The sequence below is a fragment of the Phacochoerus africanus genome, chromosome 11 (assembly GCF_016906955.1).
Source record: "Phacochoerus africanus isolate WHEZ1 chromosome 11, ROS_Pafr_v1, whole genome shotgun sequence".
Taxonomy (NCBI): Eukaryota; Metazoa; Chordata; class Mammalia; order Artiodactyla; family Suidae; genus Phacochoerus; species Phacochoerus africanus.
In genome coordinates, this window is record NC_062554.1 from 40657878 (window position 1) to 40676876 (window position 18999).

Consider the following 18999-nt stretch of genomic DNA (forward strand, 5'->3'; position numbering starts at 1 on the left):
CGCTTGGTCTTTAGGTGACCTTGAACCTCTCTAACCCCGAGCTTCCTCATCTGTGCAACGGGGATGATCATGGTATCTACTTCACAGAGTTGTTATGACGTTCACACGAGATAATTCATGTCAACCACGCAGTAAGGACTGAACGATGCTGCACTATTATTACTACTTTATTACTGCCCTTCACTTAGCAACGAATCAGGAAATGATATTCATGAAAATGTGTCCATAAAGGCCTCTCCAAATATAGCAATTATTGTTACCTCTGCTACTATTCTTTAGCTTTTCTTTAATTTTCCTTTTTGCCCTGCAGTGGATGGCTTTTGTCATAACTGCAGCAACAGCGGCTAATACTCTACTACCTCTCGCTGCACTGCTTAGCCTGCCTTCCCGCCTCACGACAGCCGAAGAGAGACAGTATTATGATCTCTACTTTGCAGATGAGGGAAACTAGCAACAGAAAAGCTGGGTGGCTTGGCCAGTGTCCCACTTCTGATGAGAGGCTGACTGGGCTTCACCAGGACTTTCTAGGCTCCTGAGCTTGGACCCTTAACCTCTTTACGTCGTGATAGCATCTGACCCAGTGCAGTGCCTTGCACATAAAAAGGGTTTGGTGAATTAACTGAATACTTTAAAGTATCGTTTATGGAGTCCCTGTCGTGGTTCAGCGGTAATGAACCTGACTAGTATCCATAAGGAGGACTCGTGTTCAATCCCTGGCCTCTCTTAGTGGGTTAGGGATCCATCGTTGCCGTGAGCTATGGTGTAGGTCGCAGACGCACCTCGGATCCCAAGTTGCTGTGACTGGCAGCTACAGCTCTGATTCGACCCCTAGCCTGGGAACCTCCATATGCCACGGGTGTGGCCCTAAAATAAATAAAGTACAGCTTACATCCTTGTGCCAAACCATTCCCTCTGGAGTGATGGTAATTAGAAGCAAGCAGGTGCAGGACCCTCTGTGCAAGTGGTATCATTTCAGACATAAGTTTCATAAGTTTTAAAGGGGGCCCCCTTTCTGATCGCAAGTGATAGGAATGTAAGTTCTCAGTGTATATGTTGTGGTTTATTTCAAGGGAGGAACTTCCCAGACCCACTTGGATGTAATAGTAACCTCAGCTATTTACCCAGAGTAAATTTTCCTACCTTCTAATAAACCAGTGGTTCTCAAACTTGACTGCACATTTATATCACCCAGAGAGTTTTAAAAATTACTGATGCCTTGGCCTTATCCACGAGTATAATTTAATTATGTGGAGTTCAGCAGTGCCACCAGCAGTTTTACCAGCATCCCAGGTGATTCTAATATTTAGCCAAGGTCAGGCACTCTTCTGAACTAAGGGTTTCTGGTTTGTTTCCTGGGTGAGTCTCATAAAATGGAAATGAAAACTTGGCAAGTATCATTAATTAATTTGATAGAAAGCTTACTTGTGCATCCAGGCTCTTTGCAGGCAACATTTAGCTTGGTCACAGATGCACTGTCAACTCTGGAGGCTGTCCTGAGAACCAAAGCACTGCCCTAACTCTGTTAGCTGCGCAGTTGAGGGAGGGGCTGATAACTTTAAATCTTCTGAAACATCTGCTCAGTCATTCTCTTCCTTGCAGTGTGATGAAAAATGCACTAAAGCATATTTCCACATGGGAAAAGCCCACCTGGCTCTAAAGAACTACAGTGAGGTAAGTGCTAGAGGAGGGTTAAGTGCCATGTTTGATCTGGGAGTGGTGCTGCAGACTGTCTCAGGGGAGAACCATGTTCCAACCTGTTGATGGGACATTAATAGATGTTTTAGTATTTTCCAGGGTACATCTTAGGATCTTCGAGTTCGGAAGGATGTTGAGTGTTATCTGGTATAGCCCCACCTGTCATAGGTATCTCTTCTGCAGTGTCATCTACCAGTATTTGTTCAGCCCCAGGAGGAGCATCTCTGGAGAGAAAAGACATGAGCAAAAAGATGAACAAACAAAACACTTGTAATCTCATCACTCAAAACTAACCATGCAGATATATATACACACTAAGATATTAGATATATTCATAGAAGCTTTATTGAGATATATTTCACACACCAAACAATTCCTCTATGGAAAGTATACAGGTCAATGGTTTTTAGTGTATTTGCAGAGTTACACAGCCATCACTGCAGCTGACTTGAGAACATTTTTGCCACCTGGAAAACACTATAACCCATTAGCTGTCACTCCCCTTCCCTCCACCCCTGCCTCAACCCTAGGCAACCTGTCTCTATCTATTTGCCTATTCTAGACCATTCTTATGGAATCATGCAATATGTGGTCTTTCGTGACTGGCTTCTTGCACTTATCATGATGTTTGCAATTTTCATCCATGTAGTAATACGTATAGTACTTCTTTTCTTTTGTTGCTGAACAATATTTCATTGTATGGATATACCACATTTTACTTAGCCATTTGTCAGTTGAAGAACATATAAGCTGTTTCCACTTTTGGTATCATGAATATCTATATATAGGTTTTTGTATCCACACATGTTTATCATCTCTGTGGCTGTATACTAGGAGTGGAGCTGCCAAGTCATATGATAACTTGATGTTTAATCTCTGGAAGAACTGCCAGCATGTGTTCCAAAGTGGCCGCAGCATTTGACATTCTTACCAGCAGTTAAGGTTTCCAATTTCCCCACACCTTGGACAATACTTGCTATTATTTGTCTTTTTTGATTATAGCCATCCTAGTGGGTGTGAAGTGGTGTATTTGTTGTTTTGATTTGTATTTCCCTGATGGCTAATGATGTTAAGCACCCTTTCATGTGCTCATTGGTCATTTGTGTATCTTCTTTGGAGAAATGTCTCTTCAGATCCTTTGTCCACTTTTTTCATTATGTTATCTTTTTATATTGAGTATAAATACATGTTAAATATTTGTAGGAGTTCCCATTGTGGTGCAGTGGTTAACGAATCCAACTAGGAACCATGAGGTTGCGGGTTCAATCCCTGGCCTTGCTCAGTGGGTTGAGGATCCGGCGTTGCCATGAGCTGTGGTGTAGGTTGCAGACGCGGCTCGGATCCCGCGTTGCTGTGGCTCTGGTGTAGGCCGGTGGCTACAGCTCCGATTCGACCCCTAGCCTGGGAACCTCCATATGCCGCAGGAGCAGCCCTAGAAAAGGCAAAAAGACCAAATAAATAAATAAATAAATATTTGTATAATTATTCAACATAAAATAATATATAAATTAATATAATATTCAATATAAATTCTAGATATACAAGTCTCTTATTAGGATAAATGATTTGCAAATATTTTCTCCCCTTCTCTGTGTTGTCTTTTCACTTCATAGCACAAAAATTTATAATTTTGATGAAGTCTGAATTACCTATTTTTTTCTTTTTTTTTCTTTAGTTGCTTATACTTCTGGTGTTAAATCAAAGAAACCACTGCCTAATCTAAATTTTAGTCCTATGTTTTCTCCTAAGAGTTTTCTATGGCTTTAGCCCTTACAGTTAGACCTCTGATCCACTTTGAATTAATTTTTGTACATAGTGTGAGGAAGGAATCCAGCTTTGTTCTTTTGCATGTGGCTGTCCATTGGCCTAGCACCATTTGTTGAGAAGACTATTCTGTCTCCCATTGAATGATTTTGGCATCCATGTTGAGAATGAGTTGATCCAAAATGCCTGGGTTTATTTCTGGACTCTTAATTTTATTCCCTTTATCTATGTGTCTATTCTTATACCTATGCCACATTGTCTTGTTTCTTGTGGTTTTATAGTAAATTTTGAAACTGAAAAGTGTGAGAATTCTAACTGCTGCCTTTTCAATATGGGTTTCTGGAGTTACCATACAGATTGTAGGATCAACTTTGTCAATTTCTGCCAAGAAGCCAGGTGGAATTTTGATGGCGATCGCATGGATCTGTAGATCAACTTGGGGTGTATTGCCATCTTAATATTAAAATTTCCAATCCATGAACATGGGATGTCTTTCCATTTATAAGATACTATACTTTTTAAAAAGAAATTGCCCCCTATTGTACAGTTAAAAAAAATATTCTTGGAGTTCCTGTTGTGGCTCAGCAGTTTAAGAACTCGGCTGGTATCTATGAGAATGCAGATTCCATCCCTGGCCTTGCTTAGGGGGTTAAGGATCCAGCATTGCCCCAAGCTGCATTGTGGGTCACAGATGTGGCTCGGATCTGGTGTTGCTGGGGCTGTGGCCTAAGGCAACGGCTGCAGCTCTGATTCAACCCCTAGCCTGGGAACTTCCATATGCCACAAATGCAGCCTGACTTATTGTAATAAGTTCACATAATAGAGAAGTAAAAAGGAAAATTTTAATCCCCCCCCACCAATCTGTTTACTTATTTGTTCATTCAGTTAATTAACTGACTCAGCACATATTTAATGTGTGCTTTCTATGTTCCAAGCACTGTCCTGGACAACAGGAATACAGTAGAAAATAAGACAAAATCCTTGACTTAAGGGAACTCATATTCTTTGAATTGGGGTGACTTACCCCAAGATAGAAACCAAATAAGTATGTGTGTAATATGTTAGACTGTGATAAGTGCTACTGAGAAAACAAAATCAGGAAGTGGTGAAGGTGACATTGGTTTTGTATGGAGTGGTCAGGGGGGGTTTCTCTGAAGGAAAGGGGGGAGTGAAGTGAGCAAGCCCTGTGGCTAGACACTGCAGGAGTGGTCCAGATAGAAGGCCAGCTAGAATGGAGCAGGCAAGGAGGAGAGTGAGGAGATGAAATGAGTAGGTGGGGGTGGAGGAGACTAATCCTCTAGGGCCTTTCAGGTTTTTGGAAGGAACTTGGCTTTTCCTTTGAGTGAGCTGGGACCCATCAGAGGGTTTTGAGTAGAGGAATGAAATGATCTGACTCATGTTTTAAGAGATCACTCTGCTGTATTGAGAACGTATCTTGACATGGTAAGAAAAGAACAGAGAACCAGTTAGAAAGCTATTGAGACAAATTATCCAAGTGAGAGGTAACGAAGTTCTGGGTATTCACTGACAGAGAAGCCAACAAGAATTGCTGGTAGACTGTAGATCTAAGGTTAAAAAGAATCGGATACAGGGGTGCTGTCTTTGTCCTCTGGGGCTGGTCTAACAAAATACCATAGACCAGGTGGCTTATATGACAAACAGTTGTTTCTCATAACTCTGGAGGCCAGAAAGTCCAAGATCAAGATGCCGGCAAATTTGGTGTCTGGTGAGAGCCTGCTTCCTAGTTCACATACATCTGGAAGGGGCGAGGGAGCTCGCTGGGTCTCTTTAATAAGGGAATTGATCTCACTCATGACTCCACCCTCATGACCTCATCACCTCCCAAAGGCCACATCACATTGGGGGTTAGGTTTCAACTTAGGAATCAGGGGGCAGACAAACATTCAGTCTTTTATTTTGACACATGTTTGATATGTATTCTTCTATCCCAGAACACTATTCTCTGTTTTAATGTGTTGTGTTTTCTTCAGTTCATTTCTAAATCCTAATCTTCTAGATGTGCCTTGGGCCTGTAAGATATCTCAGAACTATTTGTTTGTTTGTTTCCGAGTATTTTTTCTCTTGATATCCCAGAGGACAGTACTGCCCTAAACCCAGCATCCTGCCCCACTAACAAGAATCTTTTCCAGAAACTTTCTATCTAACAGTGTCCTCAACCAGAGCCCCTTACATGGCCAGCGAATAGACCCCTTCCTGGCCCTTTGCAGCCTGTACATTTCAATAGGCACTTCTCTCACCTTGTTCCCAAGTCTCTGTCAACGTTTCCAGCTTCATTTATTTCCTTATTCCCTGTGGGCATATCTGACAGGTGGCCTCCTCTTCTCTCTCAGTGCAAACATCATATCTGAGTTTTGCATTTACCTTATGGTCACCCCTCTTCCAGTCAGACATGAGCCACCAGAATGTAGGACTGGCTGTTTTCCATTACAAGCTGTATCTGACAGCCCTATTTTTTCAAATAAATTTTGAAATAATACCATTGCCCCACAGAAGCAGAGAAGCCTAAACAAAATGTCAAATGCACGCTGTGTTCTCCATGCCTGCTCCTCCGAGGGGAGCAGGGGAGGCTGGGAGGAGGTAATGAAGAAGCCAAACCCTGTGATACCCACTGCCTTTCTTCTGATCACCGTCACCCCCTCCCCACTCTTCAAGGCACTCTTTCTTTCTTGCAGTCTAGAGAGTGTTATCAGAAGATCTTAGAAATAAACCCCCAGCTGCAGACACAGGTGAAAGGTGAGACTTGCTGCTGGCATCCTTGTTTGGATGGCGCCTCCCCTCTGTGCTCCGGCCCTGGGGTGCCTTCTGTGCCTCCTCTGCGCTCAGCCTTGCCTAGCCATGCACGAGCAAATCCTCTCATTAACACACCTGCCTTGTTCCTCTTCCTCTGTTCTTTGGCTTCCTCCAATTCTTCACCCTCCTCCCTCGGAGCCTTCTAAACAGAAAACAGTGTCATTCTTGAACCCCCAAGATGGTTTGAGATTCTGAGTAGAGACTGTGTATTCTTCCTCAAATTTTCCTTGCTGAGGACAAGTTTGAATTCATCTGAATGCTTTCCACCTCCCATCCTCAAAAACCAGTTGCTCCTTGGGTGGACATGGTGATTGTTCGGGTGTCGTTGTGCTTTCCTTCCTGTTTTGCCAGGTTACCTGAATCAGGTAGATCTTCGAGAGAAAGCAGACCTTCAGGAGAAGGAAGCTCAGGACTTGCTGGATTCAGGAAAAGACACAGCCGTGACGACCAAGAATCTCCTGGAGACCCTTTCCAAGCCTGATCAGATTCCCTTGTTCTATGCGGGAGGAATTGAAATCCTGACTGAAATGATGAAGGATTGTAAGCCAGTGATGCGGGTGATCTCGTGCATATTGTCCATGTAAAGGGACCGAGTTTAGAGGTCTGCCCTTCTTCCTTCCTCTCGTGAACATTGATTGAAGATCTACTCTAGGTGCTGGAGGGGGTGCTTAAGAAATATACCCCCGCCCCAGCTCCATCCTCTTCTCAGAGGACGCTGACACCCAGTGTGAATATGTGTAGGGTGTGTGTGTGATTTATGTGACAAAAAAAACACATCATGTAAGCTTGGTATTCACAGGCCGTGAATACTGCACATACAATAACATGTACTCTCACCATATATGCTTATATCACATACACACACACACAGGCTTACACGATGTGTTTTTGTATTACATAAATCACACATGCACACCACACACATTCACCCCCCCACACGTGTTCCCCACATGGTGCACATACCCACACACCGTTGGCATGCCCCCCAGGGACCCCATATACACCCCCAACACCTTGTACCACCCCCACAACTCTCCCCCTCCCATAGAGGAATGGAAGGCAGAGTCTTGTAAATAAACTATAAAGTGCACCCCCATTATGCTTCGCAGTTGCTTAGGATGTGGAAATAGTTTCAGGGCCAACATCAGCTGCCGAGAGCCGCACTGCTCTCTTTCACCAGGTCCTGTAAACACTGATCCCGGGGCCGAGATCATGCTCGTTCCTCGGTGGCAGCATGTTGTGTTTTTGTCCAAATGAGGGCATCTCCGACTCCCCTTCCATGTACAGTGGAGGGTGCTCACACCCCTCCAGCAGTTTCTTAGAGATTACAGGTTCCTCTCTAGAGCCTGGAAGCAGCTTCGTGATATACATTTAAGAGCAGATGGATATGCCAGTTCTTCTAGGAGGTTAAGTAGCTCCTGGAGACTCTCTGAAGATTACAAAATGATGAGTTGTCAGATAACCCATGGGGCCGCCCGGGCTCAGTGCTCCTTCTCCAAACAGGATGTGGCATCAAGTGGCTAATGACAGCTGCAGGTTTCACAATGGGAAGGCATTTGTTTCTGCCCAAACTGAATTCGGTGACCTAGATGTTCCATATTGGGTTTCTCGTTATCGTCTGGCTCTGGGACAGCTAGACGTCAGCCGGCCAGTTCAGGAGTCTGACGACGTGGTTTTCTCTGCATGTGTTTCAGGTGCAGAACGAACTTTATTCAGAACACACAATGGATTCAGTATCATCAGTGACAATGAGGTCATAAGAAGGTAGGGATGTTTGTGAAGACAGCCCAGCATCAGAGCAGGGAAAGATAACCATTCCTCGTGAAATTGGACACTAGCAACATAGGCAGCGTGATCCCTGGATGGTGCTACCTTCGGTCGATGCCATGCTGGGCGCCTCGTGAACACCCCTCGAGCTTTCGCTTTGAGTTAAGCCACAGTTAACAACGGCGGAGAGGAAAGTTAGCAAAACTTTTCCACCTAGCCCTTCAAAGTCAGAGAAATGACCGTCTTGCTGGTTTTCCACCAGTTTTTGCAAGATTGTTCTTTGTTCTTTTCCTCTTTGGGAATTTGCTGATCCCATCAGGAAATGAAGTCAGCTGAGTCCTGGCTGATCCCATTTATAATTTCATCTGAAGAAAGACCCACACGGCAGGAGATAGTTTGCTAAATTTATTTTAATTTTCTATTGTATTTCAGTTGTTCTGGTGCAGTTTCCAAGGCTTAGGACACTGCCGTGGGCTGGGGTCATGAGCACACATGTGCCTGAGTGAGGGGGCCTGTGAGCCCCAGTGGTTCTGCTGGCTCGCCGCCCTCCTTCTGTGCAGCCCCAGCTTCCTTAGCCTGCATCACGGTCCTGGGGCTCTCAGTTCAGGGCTTAGCAGTCCCTTGGTCCTGGTGACCTGCGGCTCTGGATTAGGAAGTAACTCTCTTAAACCGACATTGGAGGAGTCTGGACATGAAATAAAATCAACTGAAAAGAAGATGAAGATTATTTGCAGTTTTAATATTGCTCTCTCTCGCTCGTTGTAGGTGCCTTTCCACAGCAGGAAAAGATGCAGTGGAAGAGACAGTGTGTGTGTCTGTTCTCAGGCTCTGGCAGGCAGTGTGCAGTGAGAACGGTAAGCCTGGGAATCGCCATCAACCATTGTTAATGCATCATTAAAGTGAGAGCTCTGGGCATGGGGGTGGGGGCAGGTATGATCATGATCGTTCCCCTGAAGGCCAGGCGCCGGAGAGTGGACATCTAGACCTTCCCCTGAAAAAGCACATGGATCAGAAATAAGGCCTGGCATCCTCGAAGCCACCTCCACCCTGGGCAAGGTCACGGTCAGCATCACGCATGGTCTCGTCCCCTGAGCACTTTCCCTACTCTTTGCAGACTAATGACTTCAGTTCGTGTACTGGCAGAGGAGTGGACAGAGTTTTCCCTTTACTCTTTTATTTTTTTTTCCCGTCTTTTGTCTTTTTAGGGCCACACCCAAGGCATATGGAGGTTCCCAGATTAGGAGTCAAATTGAGCTACAGCTGCCGGCCTACGCCACAGCCACAGCCACACCAGATCCGAACCACATCTATGACCTACGCCATGGCTCATGGCAACGTTGGATGCCCGACCCACTGACAGAGGCCAGGGATCGAACCCCCATCCTCATGGATACTAGTCGGGTTCCTTAAACACTGAGCCGTGATAGAAACTCCCGAGTTTTTTCTTTTGTGTTTGCTGAAAAATAGGGCTCCTTTTTGCTGACCGCAGTGCCCATTTCAGCATCATAAGATCACAGTCATCCCTGCTGGCCTCTTGTGACATCGATTAGTGTGTGATATTGGGACAGTAAAAGGCTATGCGGATTTTATTTACCTTAACTCTTACCTCTTTCCATATTAGCATCTTCTAGGGTTCACGAAGTTTTTGTAGAAACTTACTTCACTGTAAATAAAAATTGTAGGTATGTGCCTCATTAAAAAAAAAAAATGTGTTTTCACTAGGAAATGTCTGACCTTGAACACAAAACAGTGAAAATGGGAATAGCGGTAACTGTGTGGCCTGTGCACAGGCTCCCTGGAGAGAGAGCTTGTGAATGCAGCTTGTAAAGTCGTAAAGGCTAAATACGAGATAATACGTTGTTTTTTTCTTTTTGAATGGAGTGGAGGAATTGTCTTAAATTCTAGAAATCTGTAATTCTGGAGACTCAGAGGGACTCTTCCCTGAAGGGAATTATGCCCAGACTAACATCTGATCCGGGCCGCTGCACTGGCTTGGGGCACTGATTCTGCAAACCCCCTGCTGGAGGGTAGGGGAAGCGGGCTTGGGACCAGGAGTCTCCTCTGTGTGAATCAGACACGCCTCCCTCCATGCAGCCCAGCGTCCTCAGCCCACACTCCACTTTGGTTTCCGTGAACCTTGGGGTCCCATCTTTCACATCAGACACAACCTGTGACATAAATGCTCTGTCTCAGATCAGTGAAATCTTGATTTAGCCAATTCAGTCAAATACAAAACAGTTTTTTTTAAAGGATAAGGAAATGCTCGAAAGTAAAGGCATGGAAATGTGTCTGTGGTATAGTGCTGACCGAGAGAGGGAAGCCAATTTCAGGGTAGGATGTACCGTATTTTTAGTAATATTTATACAAGAGGTAAATACTCACTTCCTTGGGGAAAGGGCTCACCTGGAAGGGATACAAGAGAAGGGGTCTTTCATTTCCAGATGTATACATGTTTTGTGTTAAGCTATAAGTACATATATGTGTATATACATAATGTATACATGCATGTGCATATATACATGTAGGAACATATACGTGAATATATACACATACATATGTGTACCCACATATATAAGTCAGCTTTGTTTCACACCTTAGCCTCATGCTCCAGCCTGTACCTCTGCCTGCTCTCAAACAAATTCATAGAACCTCGATAGAAAATGCACCAACTGAAACGAGGGGCATATCCAATGCCACCACCCTGGAAATAGCTCATAGTGTAGGAAGGGGAGCACACTTTATTAAGTTTTCATATGATTGTTCTATTTTTCTAGAAAGAACTCACCTAATTAGTTGCTCTGCCTTTATATGAAATTTGATGGTCCCACCATTAAGCGGGTTTCTTTCCCTGTCCTCACATTTCCACATACTGTACTTCAAGGAGCCTTTGACAAGAAAAATGATGCCAGCTAATGTACACGTGCCAGTCCCTGTTCTCCACGCCATCACGTATTGACTCATTAAATCCCCATGACAACTCCGGTACGCTGGTCCTCTTCCTCCGTCCACTGGTGAGGAAGCTGAGGAGCACAGGGGTGGACAACTCAGCTCAGGTCGTTTCCTGGTCAGGCAGACCTAGCAGGCTTGTTCTAGAGTCCGCGCTCTTGCCCTTCATCATCCTGCCTCTCAAATGAGTGGAGAAGAGATGGGTTTCCCATTGAGATGGAGGGAGACAGAACTGCCCTCGTGGTCTCAGGAGGCAGATGTGCCCTGTGTTTTGCAGAGGAGAACCAGCGCCTGCTGGTGATGCACCCCACCCGAGGCCGGCTACTGCCCACCCTCTTGGCCTCCAGGGTCGCGACCATCCAGGAGCAGAGCCTGGCCCTGCTGCTACAGCTCGCCCAGACCGAGAACGGACGGGGCCTGATCATCAGCCACCTTGACCTGACCAGGTAGGGCTCTGCTTGCCAGAGCTTCCATGTGGTATCTCAGGTTTTACTTGCCAGGTTAACCTCTGCCTGTCTCCTGTCTCACTTTTCTGACGTGAGATGTGCCATCCAGCTGGATTAAGGATCAAACACAGAAAGGGCCTTTGAAAGGAACACTCTCTCACGAGGCCTCCAGGACATGCCTGTCTGAACCCGGTACCACGGACAGTTCCACTCCTCCTGTGCCTGTTTGCATCTCGCAGATACTGCAGACCTTAAAAACAAGGGCCGCACTTCCAAAGCCAGCTTTGGAACTCAACTGGAAAAGAGGCCCTTTCTGCCCCTTTAGCTTCAGTCCTGGTTCTACCCAGAACCTGTCCTTACTTTCCTTGTTTCCTTACTGTTCCAGGTAATACTATCTGATTCTGCATATCCTTAAACCCTTTTCTGGAACAAGGTGGGGTATACATAAATAAGACACACCTCAAATACTATTGCATATAGGTTTTTCTAAGGCTTGAGGCTATAGGAATAAAATGTTCCTCTTTCTTAAGTAGACTTTAAAAAAAAATACTGAACCACAGTGGTTCTGCTTTTCCATCTAAAGGTTATTAGTTTGAATAATGTGAAATGGCCACTTTTCAGATCAAAAAAGGTTGCGTGTTGGCGATTTCATGTGGTTCAACCTAAAAGAAATAGTAGCAATGGTTATATGCCTGCTTTATAAATGCTTCCCACATAATCTAAAAACTAAAGTTGGCTTCTGATTCTGTTCACTGTTATCAAATTGGGAGGCAGGCAGGAGAACTGTCATTACCCATTTCACAGATGGGCCCGGGTGGCGTGGACTCAGCCATGACTTTGATGATTGCCTCCTCTCTTCTGGGCCTATTGCTCCGGGTCCTAAACTGAGATGGCAGTGCCTTTATTGGTTACACTAGACCATTTTCTGACCTGTGGTCCATCTGCTTGGCCCATCAGATGCTTGTCAGCAGAGCCAAACATCTGCCATCAAAAAAGGAGTGGCGAGGGAGTAGAAAGGGCCAGCCTGTTGTCTGTGGTTCAGGGAGGGCGCGCGTTTCATCCTGTGGTGAGGAAGCCCAGTTGCTTGTGTCTCTCGGACAAAACCTGGAGACTCTCAAAGCTCAGGCTCCTCTTCTGTGCTAGTCAGGTTCCCTGGCGTTCATCTCAAGAACGAGGAAAACAGGTTCGTGTTGGTGAAGGAGGAATCTGAACTAACTGGAATGAATGATTTCCGACTGTAGGAGCACTGGAATGCTCTCCTGAGGAAGCTGGGGCTTTGCAGACGTGTGGAGTGACCCGGGACCTTAGCAGCAATGGGTCCAGAGCCACCCAGCATGACACCCTCGGGGGTGTCCCCACACGGCCTGTGCATGATGCCCTCCAGGGAAGATTCCAGCGTTTGCACACTCTCTTTCTTCTCATTTGACTGGGATGGGCACCATAACAGCTCATGGGCTGCAGGTCTCTCCTCAGCTACCCAGGGGAGCATGTCCTGTTCCAGGACAGTTCTGCTGGATATAAAATGATCTCCTTACACGGGACACAAACTGCCTGCCCTGCACTGAGGCCATGGTTCAGTCTGTGGGAGGCCTTCAGGATGCACTGACTCTCGCTCTTCCCAGGGCTTGACGTGTCTCAAGACATTGATGTTTTCCCGGTCAAGCATCCTGGTTTCCTCACCCTTTCCTCCAACCACTGACCTCCAGACTCCTCCCAGAACAAGCCGCTAAGTAGACCTGCTACCCTAAATGTAGGTGATAGAGCCCATATGCCTGAATGTGAGAGACCAGTCCGATGGGCTCTTTTTTGTCTAATTTCTTGTGAAGGCCCAATGGCATCTGGTCCTGTTGCTGTTATTCTTCTCAGCCCTCCTCGAACCCACTGCTCTTCCTTCTCAGCTCCCTTTCAAGCCCCCTTCATGCTGTCATCCTTCCATGTCAGGGACCCCGAGTCCTGCTCCTGGCCCTCTTGTTGGCCGTGGCCCTAATTATCATGTACTAGAAGGAAATATCTCTCTGCCACTGGGCACCCCCATCTCAATATCGCAAGTGTTGTACACTTAGTAATTCGAAAGCGGCTCTTCGAACCAGACCCTCTGGCCGAATTTCCTGTCTTCACAGAAAGGGCACTTCCATCTGCCCTGCTGCCCAGGCCAGGATCCTGAGAGCTCCCTCCGCACATCCTTAGGAAGATGGCACTTGTCAGTCCTACCTCCTCAGCATCTCCTGGATTCATTTCCTTCCGGCTCTCCTCCAGTGGGTCCCGTCATTCCTTCTAGGTCGCTGTGAGGCCTCTTCTCCTCTGTCCATCTTACTCTGCCCCATCTCGGCTGTCCCTTAACCTTTATTGTCTGGACACCTCAAGTTCTCCCCCCGTTGGATTCCCTGCCTCCTGTGCTGCCTGCTCTAATCCAGCCTCTGCTGTACCAACAAAGGGATTTGTCTGAAGTGCCCATCTGTCCCGTTATTTTCCTACTTAAAATGCTGAAATGATTCTCTCCTGCCTGTAAGACTAGTTCTTGAACTTCTGAGAAATACAATGCTTAGGAATCATTCAGGGGCTTTGTTAATAGGCAGCTTCCTACTCAGAGACTGAGAGGGGCTCAGGAGTCTGCATCCCCCCATATACCCCACCACCAGGCAGGTCACGCACACCCACACTCGGGACCCAGGCCAGCAGAGGAAGGAACAGATGTTCCGCAAGGCTGTAGAAGGCCCACCATGACCTCGGCTGGCACAACCAACCTCTAGCCTCACTGCTCCCTGTCCTCCCACACCCCAAGCACCAGCTGTAAAGACCTGCCAGCAGTCCCCAAATGTGCCTCCGCGATTTTACACCTCATGGTCTCGGTGACTGCTCTGTGCTCTGCTGCCTCAGATGTGCTACTCCTGTCCCCACGTGCCTGACACTGGCCCACTAGCTCCTTGGAGCTGGGACCTTGTCTTGTTTCATCCCTGTGGCTGCAGAACCTAACACATCACCTGGTACATAATCAGTGCTCAGGAAGTGTTGTTGATCGAATGGGGAAAGACCAAGTGGCCATCGCTCCCCTTTCAAGTGATGCGGAAATACCATCCTCATCTCCGTCCTCCCCACCTTCTGCCAGGTGGACTCCGGGCCCCTGGACATGTGTCTGTTTCTGACATGTCACCTGACAGATGTCACTGTGGGAGACCGGGAGCTCAGTACTGTGTCCTAGTACTGAGCACAGCACTCAGCCTGCTGCAGGTGCTTGATGTGGGTTTGCCAGATGCACCAATGGCTCCTACCCCCATTGTCCTGGTGCCAGCCAGTCCCTTCAGGCAGCCTGAGATTGCGTGAGCTTTTGGGGACAGCTTCACCTGACTGTTTGCTCATACTGGGTTTGCAGTTGGCTGAAAACCCTTAAGTCTTTTTCACTTGAGTCAGTTATAAACCAGGTCTCCCAGTTCTCTTGCTTGGGTAGAATTTCCAGCTCTAAGTAAAAGGACTTTGAGTTTAATGCTCTTAAATTTCGTCTGATATATTCAGCAACCTGTCAAAATCTTGTTAAATCTTGATTCCGTCACCCCACTTCATTAGGGTGCCCTCCCACTTAGTCATCAGCAGATTAGTAAGCATGCCAATTAGATGTCATTTATGTGATTCAACTTGACCGAGCCAGAGTCACACGGCAAAGGCACCAGAGATTCCTTCCAAGTCAGCACCTGATAATCAATCAGCATCTGAACTTTGGTTAAAACTGTTCACCGCCCCCCCGCCTCCAGGACCTCCTGTTAAGTGGTAGAGCCATTTCCACGGGAGGGTGTCTGTCTCATGGGGGTGGGCAAGGGGCTGGGCTGCCAGGGGGCCACTGCAAGGCTTCCCTCTCAGCTTATTTCCCCCAGGGGCAGAGTCCTTCCTGGTCTCCGTGCCAGGCCTCCCTGTTGGGTGCCGTCGACAGGAGGCCTGGCCACTCTGAGGGGCTCGTGAATTTTGCAGGTTGTTGGAAGCCCTGGTGTCATTTCTTGATTTCTCAGAGAAGAAGGCCAACTCAGCCATGGCACTACTCACAGACTTGGCTCTGGAAGAGAGGTTAGTTTTTATTGCGGGAAATTGATATTTCGTCAACTTTTGTCAAACTGTCTGATCTAAATTGTGCAGCGCACAGGAGGCTCAGCCAGCCGAGCATCACCAGGTCACTGGGCAGGAGGGCTGATGTGCAGGGGCTGTGGTCAGCCGCTCCTGTTCCAGTCCCTCTGGGTGCAGGGGATCTGGCCCCCAGTGCACTCGGAAGCAGTAATGTACTTAGAATAGCACCCCTCCCAGTAGCAAACCTACTGCGTGTCAGTGAAGCTTTTCCCCTCATCAGTGACTGGTAGGAACTGCCTGGCAGACATGTGTTGAATAAGTGAGAAAGGGAGCCGGGGCGGCGGGGGGGAACACACAGTAACCAGGTAGAGCCCCCTGGGCTGTCAGTGGCCTTATGAGTTACTGTCCCCCCAGCTTTTTCTTCTTTGCTTAATTAGCTGCTGCTGGGGAAGACAGTAAAGGTCTTAGATTTTCGTAACTCTTAGGTTTTTAAAAAAAATTTTTTTTGTTTCTTTTTGTGACATACGGAAGTTCCCAGGCTAGGGGTTGAAACAGAGCTGCAGCTGCCAACCTACACCACAGCCACAGCAGTGCCACATCCGAGCTGCCTCTGCAACCTACACTGCAGCTTGCAGCAATGCGGGATCCTTAACCCACTGAGTGAGGCCAAGGATTGAACCCACGTTCTTTGTGGATACTGGTCTGGTTCTTAACCCACTGAGCCACAACGGGAACTCCTCAGTTTTTTTTTTTTTTTTTAATGCATCTTGGTTTTTTGGTTTTTTTTTTTTTTTTTAATTTTCTCACCAACCTTAGGTGTCTTACTTAGAAACCGTCACACGATGAGTGAGAGCTGCTTATACTGGTAGCCAGCATCAGCATGGGCCGGGAATGTACACTAGCCACTCTAGTGGGAGGAGGTGTGTATGTGCCTTGGGGCCCTCTTCGCGGCTGTGACACGTAAACACACTCACACCGTGTCTCCTGTTTGCACAGCACATACAGACTCAGCAGGTCGGGGGCAGTAGTGGTGGTAGGTCAGTTCAGCAGAAACCTAGGAATTCTGGCAGCTTCTAAGAGAGCTGCCCTCTGAGATCTCTTGTTTAACATTGAAGGCAAGTCCTCAGGCTTAGAAAAATTAAAGCCACATCACCTACCCAGCGACATTTTTTGGTTCCTAATGAATCATCTACGCAGGGGCAGATCAAGAGGGCCGGGGGTTTGCCAGGCTGCCCCAGTACCCGAGACGCTGTATTTATGTTAAAGTTTGAATGCTGGAGAAATACATCACAACTAATGTTCTCGTGACAGGTTCCACGTCTGGTTCCAAGCCAGCCTTCCAGGTGCGCTCCCCGCGCTGGCAGCCGTGCTGGTGAGCAGGCCCTCGTTTATCACCTGTGACGGACCCACTCGGGAGCACGAACAAGGCTGTTTAAACACAGTTTACCCTCCAGAACTCCTGTGGCCTCCTGGGTTGCTTTGTCATCTATCCACAGCTGGAATTTACACAAGGCTTGGTTATTGAAACAGCTGCAGTGGGGACAGGTGGAGGCAGCATGTGGACCGGGTTGGGGACATGGGAGGACAGCGACACTGGGGCTCCAGGGGGCAAGGGTGGAGAGTTGGTCTGTCTCCATCGTCCCCTCTGACCCAAGTCCCATCCTTGGTATGACGTGCCACCCCGTCCCCTGAACGGAAGTCATCGCGGTCAGCAGGCAGGCGTGGTGCTCACAGCTGATGAGGGAGAAACTCAGCAGGGGACGGGTCCTCCAGGAGAGCATGCTGTGACTGCATGCTGTCCCTGGCCAGCCCCAGAAATTTCAGGGGACCTTGGAGAGCATATCAACACCAATATTTTGCAGCTGGGGAAAGGGAAGCTCTGAGAAGGGACAGGACTTGCCCCAGTGGCCCCCACTGGTTGGCAGAGTCACTGGGATTAAGCCCTGGGCCTCCCGGTTCCACGCCAAGTGCTTCGGGGTCTGCCCCTCTGTGTGCCACCTTCCCATGGCCAGTGTGACCCCATCGATGCCCCTGCGTGACCTCAACGCTGTCTGGTCCCCAGACACCTTGGGGAGGGAGGGATGGATGCCTCTAGGGATTATTCTGGCATCATTTGTCTGCTCTCCACAGATTCGCTTTCTCTTCATTCCCTTTTAGAAGAGAGATCCCAGGGTCACCAACACGTCAGCCCTCTGCCAGTGCATTGCCATCCTGGGCAACCTCAGCGCCGAGCCTGCTGCCCGAAGACAGCTGTTTGCCTCCGAGGAATTCAGGGATGCCTGCTTGGGGCTCTTGGTATTTTAGCTTTCCTGTTCAGAGCTGGTCTTTTACCTGCTTTGGGGGAGTTGCCTTCTTAATTATCTGGCCTTTCCAAAACTTCTGCTTGAGGGGACTGGGGCCAGTGGCTTATCCCACTGTGACTGTAGGTTTGGTGGGCAGCTGGCCTGAAGGATTCCTCCAGCAGGTCTCCTCCACCCTGGAGAGGTTGGACAGGTTTTCTGTGGAGCTGGCTTGAGCACCCATGTCAGCAGCTCCCTCTGCAGTGTGAACCCAGGACCCAGCCAAGCCACATTGCAAGGCAGAGGCACTGGATACTCTGCGCCAGTCCCCTGGCCTGATGCTATCTCATAAACCGGTCTCTGATCTTCCAGTGTCACTTAGATTCAAGACATTGTCAATTTAGGGAGTGTGCGTGATGCTGAAACCATGGAAACCTGCAGGAAGATCATTGATTACCCTGTTTTGTTTCTAAAGGCCAAGTGCGAAGAGGACATGGACCTGTTCAGAGAAGTCATGTACACCCTCCTGGGACTCATGATGAACTTGTGTCTTCAGCCCTCCTTGGTTTCTGAGGTACCGCATTCTTTCCTCCCTGCCTTAACTCCTTCTGGTGCATAGACCTGACCTCACTGCCACAAAGAGAACAGGAGCTCATGGACTCAGATGCCGGCAGTGAAAATGGGGAGAGCTGGGCACACACTCTGTCCCTGCTCTGCTGAGGGATGCCTGAGCTGCCCCATCAGGTACTCATTCTGAAAACCAGCTGAGCAGCCAGGGTGCTGAGCACAGTGCTGGCTCAGCATTTGCAAGGTCAAATATGATGTGGTCCCCGCTCTCAAGGCCTCGCCCTGCACTTGGGGAAGATGGACGTGGGAAAGAAATGAGAGCAATAGAAGATGCTATGAAGGAAATACAGACAGATGTGGCCTGGCGGTGGTGAGGACGGAGCGGGAGGGGTCGGTTGCATGTGAGCACTCAGAGGGGAGGTGCAGATGACCGATGACCCTGACCATGACCGGGGCAGGCAGACCCCTCTCCCTCTTCCTGTCCTGTAGGTGTGGGCCATGGAGGTGAGTCGGAAGTGCCTGTCCCTGCTGAACAGCCAGGATGGAGGAATCCTCACAGTAAGCTCCTCCCTGGGAAATCCAGAAACTGCTGCCTTTGCTGTTCTCTGGTTTGGTTTGGTTTTAGTCCCCGCAGAAAGATATCTGGACTGGCTTTCTTGCTTCTGTTTCTGACA

General features: G+C 47.8%; 1 protein-coding gene across 13 annotated transcripts in view; it reads left to right on the forward strand.

Moving 5' to 3' along the window:
• The window catches only part of TTC12 (tetratricopeptide repeat domain 12), a 44118-nt gene that overhangs the window by 18492 nt on the left and 6627 nt on the right, over nucleotides 1-18999 (forward strand). For 10 of the 13 annotated variants that reach the window (XR_007130809.1, XR_007130810.1, XM_047752797.1 and 7 more), the window contains exons 8-19: nucleotides 1600-1671; nucleotides 6153-6213; nucleotides 6622-6810; nucleotides 7965-8034; nucleotides 8803-8891; nucleotides 11261-11429; nucleotides 15390-15482; nucleotides 16791-16851; nucleotides 17637-17774; nucleotides 18234-18332; nucleotides 18600-18695; nucleotides 18815-18883. Coding sequence is in view for 11 of the 13 variants with exons in the window: in XM_047752797.1 (XP_047608753.1) it covers nucleotides 1600-1671; nucleotides 6153-6213; nucleotides 6622-6810; nucleotides 7965-8034; nucleotides 8803-8891; nucleotides 11261-11429; nucleotides 15390-15482; nucleotides 16791-16851; nucleotides 17637-17774; nucleotides 18234-18332; nucleotides 18600-18695; nucleotides 18815-18883 (1206 nt within the window). In the remaining 2 variants the exon portion in view is untranslated. The remainder of the gene's footprint in view (nucleotides 1-1599; nucleotides 1672-6152; nucleotides 6214-6621; nucleotides 6811-7964; nucleotides 8035-8802; nucleotides 8892-11260; nucleotides 11430-15389; nucleotides 15483-16790; nucleotides 16852-17636; nucleotides 17775-18233; nucleotides 18333-18599; nucleotides 18696-18814; nucleotides 18884-18999) is intronic. The other 3 variants (XM_047752800.1, XM_047752793.1, XM_047752795.1) reach the window with 2 other exon arrangements.